Here is a 13,932-nt window from a genome sequence, read left to right as displayed (position 1 = left end):
AATCTGTTTCTTGAAAGAAGTCTCTACGAATACCACATTTCAGATTTGGATCGTATATGTTATGCCATATAAAATACATTTTAGTTGGAAGGAATGTGTACAAGTAAAAGTTCTTTATAATAACAGGGGTCATATAAATCTGTTTTCTTTGAGATGTACAGTCCAAATGTCCTGACACCCATATGGGAAACAGCATGGAGTCCTGCTTTGGCCAGACACATCCCCATGTAAACATCATCAATGGGATGAATTGTAATGGATTGGGACATAGTGTATATGACCGAAGCTGTATAGCCCGACAGGAGGAAGCCTCCACCGCCACAGTAAGGCGGGTATTTGTCTGACTCCTGCACCTGAACTGGGACATAGTATTTGCTCTTTATTGATCGAATAGGCGCTTTGTTCTGGATCAGATCTCCAGCGAAGAGGTGCTTGCTTCCATCATTGTCCTCGAGGCTTTGGAGATACTCAACCATGTTATCTGTGTTGGCAAAGACGTCATCATCCCCATCTAGCTGGAAACGAGCGTTTGGACAGTTTCTTTCGGCCCATTCCATGAAGAGGATCTGCTTCAAGGTGAGGTTAAAGAGTGACTCGTCGAAGTCCCACTGAAGGACATCATTGTACTCACGTTGCTCCAACTGTAAAACTTGATTTAGTCTTTTCTTCTCAAAACCAACATCCATCGTTCCTGAGATGAAGATCCTTCGAATCCACACACCGTTATGTAACCTCTCTTTGCCCCAGGTTTTGCGTAACACCTCTCGGCGTTCGTAGTCCACAGGGGAGATTTTTATCACCAGCAGAAGAAAAACTTCTGTAGATTTATCAGCTCCTCCACATTTATCTGGAAGGTCCAGTAGCATGGGGAAATGGTGACAGTGCTGATAGTACAGGAAGTCTTGGATGTGTTCAGGAACAGTTTTGAAGCCTTTGATGTTGGCAGCAGACGTGTTTAGTTGACATTTTGGCCAGGAGTACACGTAAGAGGTTTCTTTGGTGGTTGTCTGTTTTTCACTTGCATCCCTTCTCATTTGCAATTTGAAATGGTCATTTGCATGGTGGGTGAAAACCAATAATAAAAAAAAAGAACTCCAACCACAAGAAGAAATTTGGACCATGTTGTTCTCATTCTCAATTCTGCAAAACAAAAAAAATGTTTTTAGACCAGCAGATCTGACAGCAATAATGACAAAAAGGATAAGCAATAAAGTTGTTAATTTTATTAGAGGTCATATTTAACAACAAAGTAAATAAAGTAACAATAAGGGCACAAATCAATAGCTAACTCTATTAATGAATAGTTAACAGATACTTCCAAGATAAATACGAATTAACAGAATAATATTGGAAAGTTACTGGAGACCAGTAACGAATAATTAAATCTTGACATGCCTGTGAAACTACAGTTTTAAATCATTTGCACTAACTCTTCCTGAAGCCATATTATGCAAAACGATGACTTTGATTATTCTTTATTGTCACGTATTGATTTTGATTCCTTTGTGAGGATGAATAAAAATCAAGGAAAACAACAGAATGAAAAAACATTATTGACAGGCAGCAAAGATTTATTGCATCAAACAGTTATCAAAGACACCATCTCAATGTCAGTTTTTAGAGTTGTCAGAGTAGTGAAAACAGATGCATATATTGCCTTCAAATGAACAGTAGGAGAGAAGACACATAACTAGATATTTTTCAAAAAGTATGGATATATATATACACATATGTATGTATATATATGTGTGTATATGTGTAAAAAAGTATCCATTCATTATCTATACCCACCCTATCCTAAACAGGAGCTTATCCCAGTTCCCTTTTGGTGAAGTTCAGAGCAGTGTACAAAATACAATTGTTGTGCGATTGTCGCTGGGAAAAGCATAAAGGTTGGACCAAAATAATGTATTCAGGTTGAGGGTCTTTAAGCGAAGAAATCTGTGTCTGATGACAAAAACACTTTTCATCAAAGGCATCGAATCTGTTTATGGTGTCTTGGCCACATTTAGAATGACACTTCATAGTAGTATTTGGATAAGCAAAAGTGTAGATTCAATGTGATATCAAACTGTAAATCTGTCATTAGCTATCTAAATGTATGCATTAAAAGAATAAAAATAGATAAACCTTCTCCCTTTTTTATTGCTTCTTTGTCCATAGATCTCCTTCCGCTTCCTTTGTGGGATGTACTGCTGTAAAGCTACAGTTATGATTTGACTCTTGAACTTTGGATCTGTGATATTCCTACAACAATGAGGCATGCCGTGTCTTTACTGCTGCTGGTATCTGATGCAATTATTTAGTGGTACAATAAACGTGCTGCTTGTCCTTCTCACGATCTTTGCTGGGTTGAACAAAAGCTTCTGCTTATCTTTGCTGAGTTAAAGGACACGTTGCTCATTTTTAAAGTCTCTTTGAATGGTCAATGGTTAGCTGACCATATGAACACGGAAACAGATTCCACTTGCTGCAATTATTCTACTTTTTTTCACTGGCCATGAAGAGATTTGCTCCCAAATCAGTTTCAGTAACAAAATCTATGGTGCTTGCGCTGTGTAAAAACACATTTATCATTTATACAATCTACTTTGAGGCTGTGGAAGACGAAGAAAGTGGGTGTTGTCCATAGACAGCTGGACCCTCGTATTAACATCGGATATACAGTGGAATGTATTTTTGTACAGAAGAAGGAATACAATGTTTATTCTGGGTAATATTTCAGTAATAGACATTGTATATTGAAATCACTTACGTCATATCTGTCGTGTCGAATTTGTGTTTACAAAGCCTAAAAGAAAAACAAAAATTATTTTATGTCCCAAAGTTCAATGCCAAAGAAATGCTCTTCTTCATGAGTTGAAAGTGTATTAATAAAATGATTAGGCTTATACTTTTATAGTTGCATAAAATGAAAAAAAAAATAAAAATAAAAAAAAAAATACAATCAAATTGTTAATTACTTGTATGACTATTAATCGGTAACTAAAATGGCATTATTGTGACAGCCCTAATTACAGTGACATAATGTGTGTAGTTGTCATTCAATTTAAGTCATCTTCATCTTCACTTCACCTGTCTCTACTGTGCTTCACTCCATAGCGGGAGCTGAGCCGTAACCTTCATGAAACACACAGCAGAAGAGCGAAACTAGTGTGACAGTCAATAACAGAAAATCGCAGATGACACTCTCACAGAGTTGAAACGAAACAAGTGCACATACATTTTGAAACAGACACACATGGCAACTGGGTGAATGTTTCTCTGTAAATACTAATTCGGATTTGCAGTAACACCATTCTGAAACAAGAGGGCGACACAGTTCTTTGCTCAGCAACCACAGTGACCCTATTAAGCTACACTACCACTGCTGATGTAAACATAATAAATGCATGAGGCGTCATCTTTAAAATCTTGTTTGGATTTTATTACCACTCAGACAGACAGGTTAGATTAATCCTTTTTTGGATAAAACTGATCGAAACACACAGAAAGTACAATCTCTATCAAATATGAGAAAATGAAAAATGGTAAGGAGTGATTACAGTCACCAAAAAAAACAAGGAAACATGCGGTAACAAGTAAAAACGTGTTTTACATGGTACTTTTAATATGCCCTTTTTAAAATGGAGAAATTAGACAAGGCAATTATTGCTTAATATACTTCTCTATTAAAGGAAGGTCTCACATTCACCAAAGTCACTGTTTTCTTAGGGTGCTGTGGTAGGCTACATTGATCAGCAATCATTTACAAAGTGTGATCAAAGTTCAAATACATTCACAAGAGGACCATGAACCATTAATTATTTTGTCTTACTTCTGTAAATATATATATTTTTTTTACTGTTATATTATAAATTATTGGTAGAATGAGGTGTCTGGAAATTTAAATGATTTAAACTGCCCTCACATCTGCTCTGTGGGAAATTCAGTGCAGGCGTTAGATAAGAAGGGCCAGAGTGACCGTGACCGTTTGTACACAATGGTAATCAATCCCCAGCAATTAATTAAATAAATAGAGTAAGTCTGATGCCACATACCAAATGGCGTGTTAATCTTTAGGGTGATCTTCGGCCACACACCTGAAGGTTTGAATATTTTAGGTAGAACAAGGGAACTCTTCAGTGATCCAGTCGTGATATTTTCCATGGAAACCAGCTCTCAGATTAGCTGTACTGTCTTTTGATATGCAGTAAATTTTACATTGCATTGAACTCTGCCAGCCTGATTGTATTCATGTCTCACTTTGTTTGAATTTACTAAAAATCTCTACCAATCGCTAAAGAATAGATATTTTTTTCAAAGACTACTGACCTAACTGAAGATGTTTTGACACAACAGTGTCTTTTGAATTCAGCTCAAGCGGTTATCTTACTGATAGCACTTTGTAGTTTGGCTTTCTTGACGAAATTGTATTTTCTTGATTCTTGTTGTCCTGGGTTTGTACCCTCATGGTTGTAAATGCACTTATCGCTTTGGATAAAAAGCGTCAGCTAACTGTAATGTAATGTAATGTTATGAGAAACGATCTTCAAAAAAACTCTACTGTGTTTCACAGCCGATATTCCCTCACAAAGGTCAAAGAACATAATGTGGATTGAAATATATTAAATGTACACATTTTTTCATATTAAATATATTTTTCTGTGCAGTACATAATTTGGCTTTTTGTTACACGCACACAACCATGTGTATACAACAATGCTGAAAAGAACTACAACAAAAGTCAAACAATCAAACATGGCAATCACCTTTTCTAAATAATTGCCGTAATCATACATGTTTACTGGCAACCCCTTATAATGATTGGTATGTTCTATAAATCTGAGTATCTGACAGAACAGAAATATGTTCAGTGTAGCACTGGTGTAAGGCACAAACACCCGCTTTGTAACAAAAATATTCAGGCCACAAGGGGGAAAAAAAACAAATTTATGAGCTCATTTCAATTAAATTCTATCACATTTTCAATCTTAAGAAACCCTGAGGAATTATTTATGAAATATATTTAAGACTATATAAACCACAGTATCCCTTAAAGCCATATACACCCACAGCTGTGTTCACAAGGGTTTCAGACACAGCACAGGTGTATGATAAGTTAACATAAATACAATATCAAACTTTAAATACATGTACTTTACATATGACCAAACAATAAGCAAATATGAATAAGAAGCATTTGGTACGAGCTTTTGGAAGTTGACCCTTTTTGGGAAGGACAATGCATTATGGGCATTTATCAGTTGGAAGTCCGAATGTATAGTGGATCAGTACACAGGTGCAGTTACAACAGAATCATAAAACTGATGGCAATTGTGAAAACAATTTAACTCACAAAGTGCATGCTCCCACATACAACCTTTACAGATTACGTAATCTGTTATCTGTGATCTTGAACAAAAACTGCACCAGAAGCTGTTGTCTACTGTGGCTGTTACAAATGATAAACAAATCAAAGGTCCAACACACCCCATGTAGTTCACACTGTTTTAATCATAAAGTGGTTGATGAGCCCTCTCATGCGTTTTCTTGACATTTTACTGTCAGGTTGACACAACTCTTTCATGGAATGCAGCTCCACCCAATATCAACCTGAGCAAAGGTCAAATCCAACAAAATAAATAAATTCCAACGTTAAATAACTCGGCAGGCGTCACCTCCCACATCTGATCGCAAACCAAGTCTGGATGATTAATGCTGTACAGAGTCTTATATAAATATTGCAATGAACTATAGAAATCTGTGTTTGATTGTTGAAGGGAGAACAACTGAATGTCCACCAGAAAGTTGTATTTACTCATTTATTTACATAAAGATAAACTGACCTTTCACCTGACCCCAACCCCCTTCAGTAACTATTCCCGCACCTGACAAGATTTTAGTTCTTGCATGAAACAAATTGTGTTCACAACAACAAGCTGTTTCCTTCATTCAGCTGTAGCCACATAGGTAATTGTACATAGATAAGAGAACATTAGCTGCACCGTATGGCTGAAAACTCTGACAGGCTAACACGTTCCTAGCGACCTATAGTGCAGGATTTTCTACATATAAATGAACCCTTACATTCATCCCCTTACCAGTTTAATAAATGCTGATAAAGCCAATCACCACCTGATAAATCCTTCAGTATTTCACAGCATATAGAGTTTTTTTTTTGTTTTTTTTTAAATCTAGTGTCTGGTGAGACATTCCTGCATTAGTGGGGTAGAAGCACACTGGACATGCTCTATGGGCAGACGTTAAGTTCTGGTTTAGCTCTATGCCACCTTCAATGGGGACACGATTCTTCGAGATTTTCCAAACGTCATCAGACCGAATTTATCAAATTCTGACGGTGAAACGAGCTGTTTTGGGGGTTTGTGACGCTCATAACTATTTATCCACCGTTTCACAGCTGCAACAGCAGCGACAGCAGAGCTTATGAACTGAAGCACCCGTCCACAGTGTTTTTGTAATTACTCACACCAGGAGAAGGAGACAGAAAAAAATTTATATAAAGTGACAAGGTCAACCATCTCAGCCGCTCAGAGCTTTCAGATGATTTTGGTCGTTTAGTTTTACAGTTTAAGAGCTGTAGATCTACTGTATGGTTGGTTCTCATCAGGTCTGTGTCCAACAGTGAAGCCTGGTGCAAAGCAAATTTTGACAACCAATTTTGATCAGAAAACAATAGGTGAGGTAAACATGTATGTCGATCTCATTATTCCAGGAAAAGCTGCTCATCCATACAGCGTGTTGAAAAAAAAGAAGCTGTCACTCAATAAGCTGTGTTCCTGGCAGTGAGTTAAAGTTTCCCGCCGAAGCCTTTTCTAGGACTGACCACATTTCAGATTTGGGTCGTGCATTCTGTACCACATCAGATACATCTGACCTGGGAGGAATCTGTGTACCAGTAAAGTGTCTTTGAAAAAGCAAGGATCGTATCCATCGACTTCTTTGAAGGGAATGTGCAGTCCTGCTGTCTTCACACCCATATGGGAAACGGGACCAAGTCCCGCTTTGGCCAGACACATCCCCATGTAAACATCATCGATGGGAAGAAGGGTAATGGATTGGGACATAGTGTATATGACCGAAGCTGTATAGCCCGACAGGAGGAAGCCTCCACCGCCACAGTAAGGCGGGTATTTGTCTGACTCGTGCACCTGAACTGGGATAAAATACTTGCTGCCTGTTGATCTAATGGGCCCAACCCCCTGGATCAGATGACCAGTAAAGAGGTGCTTGCTTCCATTATTGCCGTCAAGGCTTTGGAGATACTCAACCATGTTATCTGTGTTGGCGAGGACGTCATCATCACCATTTAGCTGGAAACGTACGTTTGGACAGTTTCTTTCCATCCATTCCAGGAAGAGGATCTGCTTCAAGGTGAGGTTGTAAAACGTGTCATTGAAGTCCCACTGAAGGACATCATTGTACTCACGTTGTTCCAGCGCGAGTAGTTTGTTCAGTCTTAGCTTCTCAAAACCAACATCCATCGTTCCTGAGATGAAGATCCTTCGAATCCACACACCGTTATGTAACCTCTCTTTGCCCCAGGTTTTGCGTAACACTTCTCGGCGTTCGTAGTTCGCAGGGGAGCTTTTTATCACCAGCAGAAGAAAAACTTCTGCAGATTTATCAGCTCCTCCACATTTGTCAGGAATGTCCAGTAGCATGGGGAAATGGCGACAGTGCTGATAGAAGAGGACGTTTTTTATCATAGCAGGGAGAGAGCTGAACCCTGTGACGTTGGTAGCAGACGTGTTTTGTTGACATTTTGGCCAAGAGTACACATAAGAGTTGTTTTTGGGGGCTTGCTCTATTTGATTGTTAACCTCTTCCACATCTTTATGGAGATGTATGGTTTTGTGCTCAATAAAATCTTTACAGAAGTGGAGCACCAACAGACCAAGAGATACTACCACCAAGAACCTTCTCGTCCTGAAGTGCCTCATCCTCGAAACTCTGCAGAGACAAGACAAAAACACAGTTTTCATTTCAACACATCTCAAACTGATATAATTAGACTAACTACTTTGTGATTTCTGACCTAAATTAGGGAATGAAAGGTTCAGGGAGATCCATTGGCAGAAATGTAATATACATAAGTGCATACAGTATAAGTTATCCTGTGAAAACTTTGGTTTATCAGCTGTGTTTTGTTATCATGTTTTTTTCTTATTGATCCACCAGCCTTCATTTTCAGATCCTCACAGGAGGAGTTAGAGCTGTTGAAAAATACATGAATAAACATTTAAATCTTATTACGATTCCATTTCTCAGTATTAGAAGACATTCATTAATTATTCATATACTGAGAGATACGAGTTATGAATTTGTGCATGCACAAGTTGAAAATCCACAGTTGAAGGAATATTGAGGAAGGCTCTGTGTTAAAAAGGGTGACACCCAATGCTTTTCTGAAAACAAATTCATAGCACACTCTCATAGATGGAAGGGATGGTGCTAAGGTCTACAAAGTCTGACTTCCTGAGTGGTCTGAATAAAATACCACGAAGGTCTGCGGTGGTTTTAGTTTCAGGTTTGCTCAGTCACCTAACTGCCATTGCCTCCATCTCTTATGAAAATGGATCTGAAAATGTAGTGTGGCTACATTGTGATCGTGTCTTCTGTCTGCAATTAAAGTAAACGCGTTAAAAATCCTCACCAACACACCTTAGTTAAACATCTGTGCATTACATTTGTTGCATTGATCTGTATTTCCCAACACTTGATGTCCCACTCTGATATCAGACATCGTCTGAAACCATACAACCTCGCAGCAGCGCGCGAGAAGCATTCAGACAGCGTGGATGCACACACATAGACGCACACGCACACACGCGGTTCATTCACGCTCCATACTGGTAACTTACGTAGGGATCCGGGAAACTTTAGTTATTTGGCCTGTCAGTAAATTATCACGAGTGCACACTTGATAGTTCGTGCATAACTTTGCACCGCTGGTCACTTACTGTAGGCCGACTCTGCTCTCGGCTGCTCCCGGGGCTTCCCGTTCAAACGGAGGCAGAAGCGACTAAGGTGTTTAATACACTTGTAGCGATGCGCGGTTGTGTGACGTCAACAGTATGTGACGGCCCCCGTTTATTTAAAATACAGTTTTTAATCATGAAAGACAGGTTTATCTGTGAGCTATTTGTTGGGATCAGTGAAGGAAATATTGTTTTATTGTGTCTGTTTTGGTTTCTGCAGTAAGCAGACAAATGATGACCTCTGGTTTAGATATTTGAGTTGTTGTGTTTTTACAAGTCAAAGAGAAGGTGACAGCTACTTTGATTGAGATACTGTTGACTTTTGTAGACGTTTTGTAATTTTTTTTTTGTTTAATTTGTTTTTACAAAAAAACGTTGTTGTTTGTTTTGACTGTTTTTCTACTTGTTAATATATTACATGTTACGTGTGCTAAACCCTATTTTTGCCCAATGAACAAAATGTTTCCATGCTTTTAGTTTTTTTTGTATAAAAAGGGTTTCAATGTTAAACACAACGTTAAAGGCAGCTTACACCACTCATTCATTCTGTTTGTCTGTGGTCAAAATGATGCAACTCTTTCTGAAGTGCTCAAAGGGCAACTGTTGTTCTTGGGCGCCTTCCCTCATTTCAAACACAAGAGCACTTGCACACATGTAACGCGTACTGCCGACCCATTTCCCAGTTGCTGAAGAACTTCTCACTAAAAGGTTGAACCGTTGAGAAAAAATGAATGCCACGATATCAAAGCAAATCATCACAATTGACAAGAAGCGAGGTCTTTGGAGAAACAAATGAGCTTTTCCCAGCATGCCTTTTTCCTCTGTAACTTTTGAGAATAAAACAACCAAACTAAATAGGCCTGAGTGATGGGTAGAAATAATGAATAATTATTTTTTTATAAAACATGCAGTTTTGGAACATTTCAATAAAGACAAATAGATACATGACTGAAAACCATGAGTGTTACACACAAGGTGGGAAGGTGATATTTATACACATTATAGCATCAATATGTATACCTGTTATGTTGATGAATGAATTACTTTTAAAACTATGTCAAACGGACTGTGCGTGAGTGGGTCCGTCCTGAAACTCTTGACAGCGTCTGGGCCTCCCATTCTCCTTGATTGTTACGTCATTGAACTGTCTTCTCTGAAATGAACAATATGCCACATAATAGTGATGATTCTACAGATGAACACCTAACAAATGATTTACTGGAGATACAGCAGTTCATTCGGAGGTGGTTTAAAAGTCGTACAAAAATCCTTTACCATTTGTTTGAGACATGACATACAGACTTGCATACCACTCATGTTAGTGCCAACAAAAACGGTTCTCTGAACAGTGGAGGCCAACATGTGTGAGCAGACTGAGCTTCAGAGTGACATGAGGTGGCTCGGCATCTGCTTGCAAAATCCAAACGTGCGTTACTGTCACATGGGGTGTGGGGTGGCAACAAATCAAATGCTGTCATGTCTCCTTTAAATGGGTGGAATAAGTTACAAAGCTGACGTCAGACATTGAGTCATTAGAATAAACTAAAGAGACATTTACTAAAACATTTGCAAAAAAAAGGGAAGCTCCCAACGCATAACTTAAGTTCAGCCTCACCCTGTTACTCACGTGGAGGAAATCAATTTGCTAAAGTCAGTAAAACTGAAAAATCTGATATGTCCAGTGTAACACTCAACAAGATACCTGAAATGTGTTCAGATTATGCTGTACTCCTGTTTGGTTTTTGTCATTTGTCATTTGTCTTTACTTTTGCACATTTATATTCAATGTATTTCGTATCAATGTCATCGTAGTTTCTGAAACATTTCCTCTTTGCCACTGACATAACATTGCAATGTTTCTACATGACAAATCAGAAGAATCACGCAACAAGTGACAGATCACAGGACTGAATTTAGTTTCCTTGAAGTTAATTGGTAACACATTGATTCGAGTGATAAGAATTACAACATTTTATGGCCTAATAAACTACATTGAAGTATTATCTTTGACAGTAACAAAACTGAACATTGAGTGCAAATGTTTTTTTGTTTGTTAATTTCTTGTTGTATCCTAAAACATTATCTATAAAAGCAGCTGTGCAATTTAACTGAGCACATATCCTCAAGTACTGTGTAAGTGGCATTTTGTGGTGATTCTTATGTACAAATATTTAATGAGTCTGGTGACTGTGCACATTAAGGCAACAGAATCAGTTTCTAAAATGAGATGCATTATAAAAGCTATAACATAAATGCTGCTTGCATCTGAATGTATCTGTAATAATATTTTAATATTAGGACAATAATGAAAGTAACGCTGTCAGGGGTGATTCTGTTGCAAAATTTAAATAAAGTGCATTTATAGTTGAAGCTTTTTTCATAAAATGTTTTCCTCTATTCAAAGTAATGTTGAGAAATGGGTGTTTTAAATTTTGGTGTTTCTACTTTTAAGTAAAGGAGCTGAACGTATATCAGGTATTATTAGGTACAACAGCCTTGCAAAGAGTTTCACCGCTCAAGTTTCAAGTCCAAACTACGCCCAGGTAATGATTACTGAATGCAAATATGTTTTAACCATTTTTATTAGAGCTGTTGTTTGGAGTGTAGTCAGAGCATCAAACTGTGAAATCTGCTGCATCATATTTTTCCGTCTTCTTTAAAAATTTCTATTCCATTAACAAATTTTAACTTTCATTCAGTCATGCAGTTTATTTTACTGACTGCATTTGTGAGATAAAGACAAGAAATCTCCAAACTGTGGTATTTTCACTTTTAGTTTTTCATATGCTGGATTAATGATGCCTTACTTTCACACAAATACTTCTACAGGTTTAAGGACATACGAATGGAATATATGGATTTTATTATTGTATATTTAGCCTGTAACCAGAGATGATGTGCCATGCAGGAATGTATGTCTTAAAATTGAAGGATCAGTTAACATTTAAACTTAGCTCACATTGAGGACTCACATGCAGCGTAAGCCTATTGGAAACACTTTCTTTTTATTTATTTATTTATCACAGAAGGCAGTGAAGATATATTAAATATTTTTTAAAACTAACCAAAATCTTTTCCCCGTTGGTGTCTGACGCGCTGGATTTTTAACCGGTTATCTTTGAGGCTGCGTTCCACAAATTTGATCATGCAGTCAACCCTAATAACATGGCTAAAAATATCAGCACGATATCTCCATGATATTTCCTGTTACTTTACGGACCCTCCGGCATGTCTTTTAATTCCCAGGATGTACGGGCACTGAATAAACAGCTTGTCATAAAAAGCTAGTGTAATTGTTAAATGTGCTTACTTGAGAAGGTCGATCCTCTCCCTTGCGTCTGTTCTTTCGATTCAATGGAAAGACTGGAGTGCAGCAGCCGCACGCTCTGATTTGGTCCCGTGCTGCAGGGCATTTCCTGCTTCTGCCTGAACCCCTTCGTCAGTGGAAAGTCATCCGTCTATTGGTTAAAGGTAGCTCTTTAAAATATGACATTTATGACAAGAAAGCCAAAAACAACAACAAATTAATTCATTTGAACAGTTATCGACCCATATTGTGCATCTTAATGATACTGAATTATGACACCAGAAATACTGAAAAGTAGTAGCCTATATAAAAAGGTCTAAATGAGCTCCATCTCACTCAAATGCTATCAAAATTCTAATCAAACTGTATCTTTACCCAAAAATGTATTTATACATTTAAAGTTTTATTCACTGAAACTATTTACCACGGAAATAATTGAACTTGTATGTGATAACTTTTATTTGTAATACTTTCTATTATACTTAGCCTACTGTGTGATTAAGGTAATGCTTTCTGGGCTCTCAGATTTTCTTACAGTATTGCTTCCTCTTTGAATCTGAAAGAGACAAATGAGACTGCTTCTTCAAACATCTGATTTGAATCTTATCAGTCTATTTAATGGCCACCATCAGTTGTTATTACTTTCATAAATAAGGCCCGTTCACGCCCAGGTTTTGCGTAACACCTCTCGGCGTTCGTAGTCCGCGGGGGAGATTTTTATCACCAGCAGAAGAAAAACTTCTGCAGATTTATCAGCTCCTCCACATTTATCTGGAAGGTCCAGTAGCATGGGGAAATGGCGACAGTGCTGATAGTACAGGAAGTCTTGGATGTGTTCAGGAACAGTTTTGAAGCCTTTGATGTTGGCAGTGTTTAGTTGACATTTTGGCCAGGAGTACACGTAAGAGGTTTCTTTGGTGGTTGTCTGTTTTTCACTTGCATCCCTTCTCATTTGCAATTTGAAATGGTCATTTGCATGGTGGGTGAAAACCAATAAAAAAAAAAAAGAACTCCAACCACAAGAAGAAATTCTTGTGGAAGGGCTCATTTGCAATTTGAAATGGTCATATCTGTAGTGTCGAATTTGTGTTTACAAAGCCTAAAAGAAAAACAAAAATTATTTTATGTCCCAAAGTTCAATGCCAAAGAAATGCTCTTCTTCATGAGTTGAAAGTGTATTAATAAAATGATTAGGCTTATACTTTTATAGTTGCATATAATGAAAAAAGAAAAAAAATACAATCAAATTGTTAATTACTTGTATGACTATTAATCGGTAACTAAAATGGCATTATTGTGACAGCCCTAATTACAGTGACATAATGTGTGTAGTTGTCATTCAATTTAAGTCATCTTCATCTTCACTTCACCTGTCTCTACTGTGCTTCACTCCATAGCGGGAGCTGAGCCGTAACCTTCATGAAACACACAGCAGAAGAGCGAAACTAGTGTGACAGTCAATAACAGAAAATCGCAGATGACACTCTCACAGAGTTGAAACGAAACAAGTGCACATACATTTTGAAACAGACACACAGTCCAGCCATATACGTTACGACCTAGTCTTGCATTTCTGTCAGAGACAGTGGGGGATCCCACTGGCAGGCGAAACACTGGGTTTCAACATAAGTAAAACATGAATAA

General features: G+C 37.8%; 2 protein-coding genes across 2 annotated transcripts; both read right to left on the bottom strand.

Moving 5' to 3' along the window:
* Positions 1-72: 72 nt before the first annotated feature.
* On the bottom strand, positions 73-2,827 carry LOC138200579 (N-acetyllactosaminide beta-1,3-N-acetylglucosaminyltransferase 3-like). Its single transcript, XM_069153371.1, has 2 exons — positions 2,756-2,827; positions 73-1,140 (listed from the first exon to the last, which is right to left on the bottom strand). The coding sequence occupies exons 1-2, from the start codon at positions 2,758-2,760 to the stop codon at positions 81-83; spliced, it is 1,065 nt and encodes a 354-aa protein (XP_069009472.1). The 5' UTR covers positions 2,761-2,827; the 3' UTR covers positions 73-80.
* A 599-nt stretch (positions 2,828-3,426) lies between these two features.
* LOC138200578 (N-acetyllactosaminide beta-1,3-N-acetylglucosaminyltransferase 3-like) lies at positions 3,427-12,375 on the bottom strand. The gene is made up of 2 exons (XM_069153370.1): positions 12,292-12,375; positions 3,427-7,953 (listed from the first exon to the last, which is right to left on the bottom strand). Exon 2 carries the CDS (start codon positions 7,941-7,943, stop codon positions 6,816-6,818), a length of 1,128 nt encoding a protein of 375 aa, XP_069009471.1. The 5' UTR covers positions 7,944-7,953; positions 12,292-12,375; the 3' UTR covers positions 3,427-6,815.
* Positions 12,376-13,932: the final 1,557 nt, after the last annotated feature.

This window comes from Embiotoca jacksoni, unplaced genomic scaffold (assembly GCF_022577435.1).
Source record: "Embiotoca jacksoni isolate LCO1_2020_lvr unplaced genomic scaffold, fEmbJac1.0.p SCAF_19, whole genome shotgun sequence".
In the NCBI taxonomy this organism is placed as follows: domain Eukaryota; kingdom Metazoa; phylum Chordata; class Actinopteri; family Embiotocidae; genus Embiotoca; species Embiotoca jacksoni.
Note: the sequence above shows the minus strand (reverse complement) of the source record. Positions and strands in the feature narration are given on the sequence as shown.

Excerpts from the sequence above, each read along its gene's own strand:
- LOC138200578 (XM_069153370.1), bottom strand. The coding sequence starts at position 7,943 with ATGAGGCACTTCAGGACGAGAAGGTTCTTGGTGGTAGTATCTCTTGGT.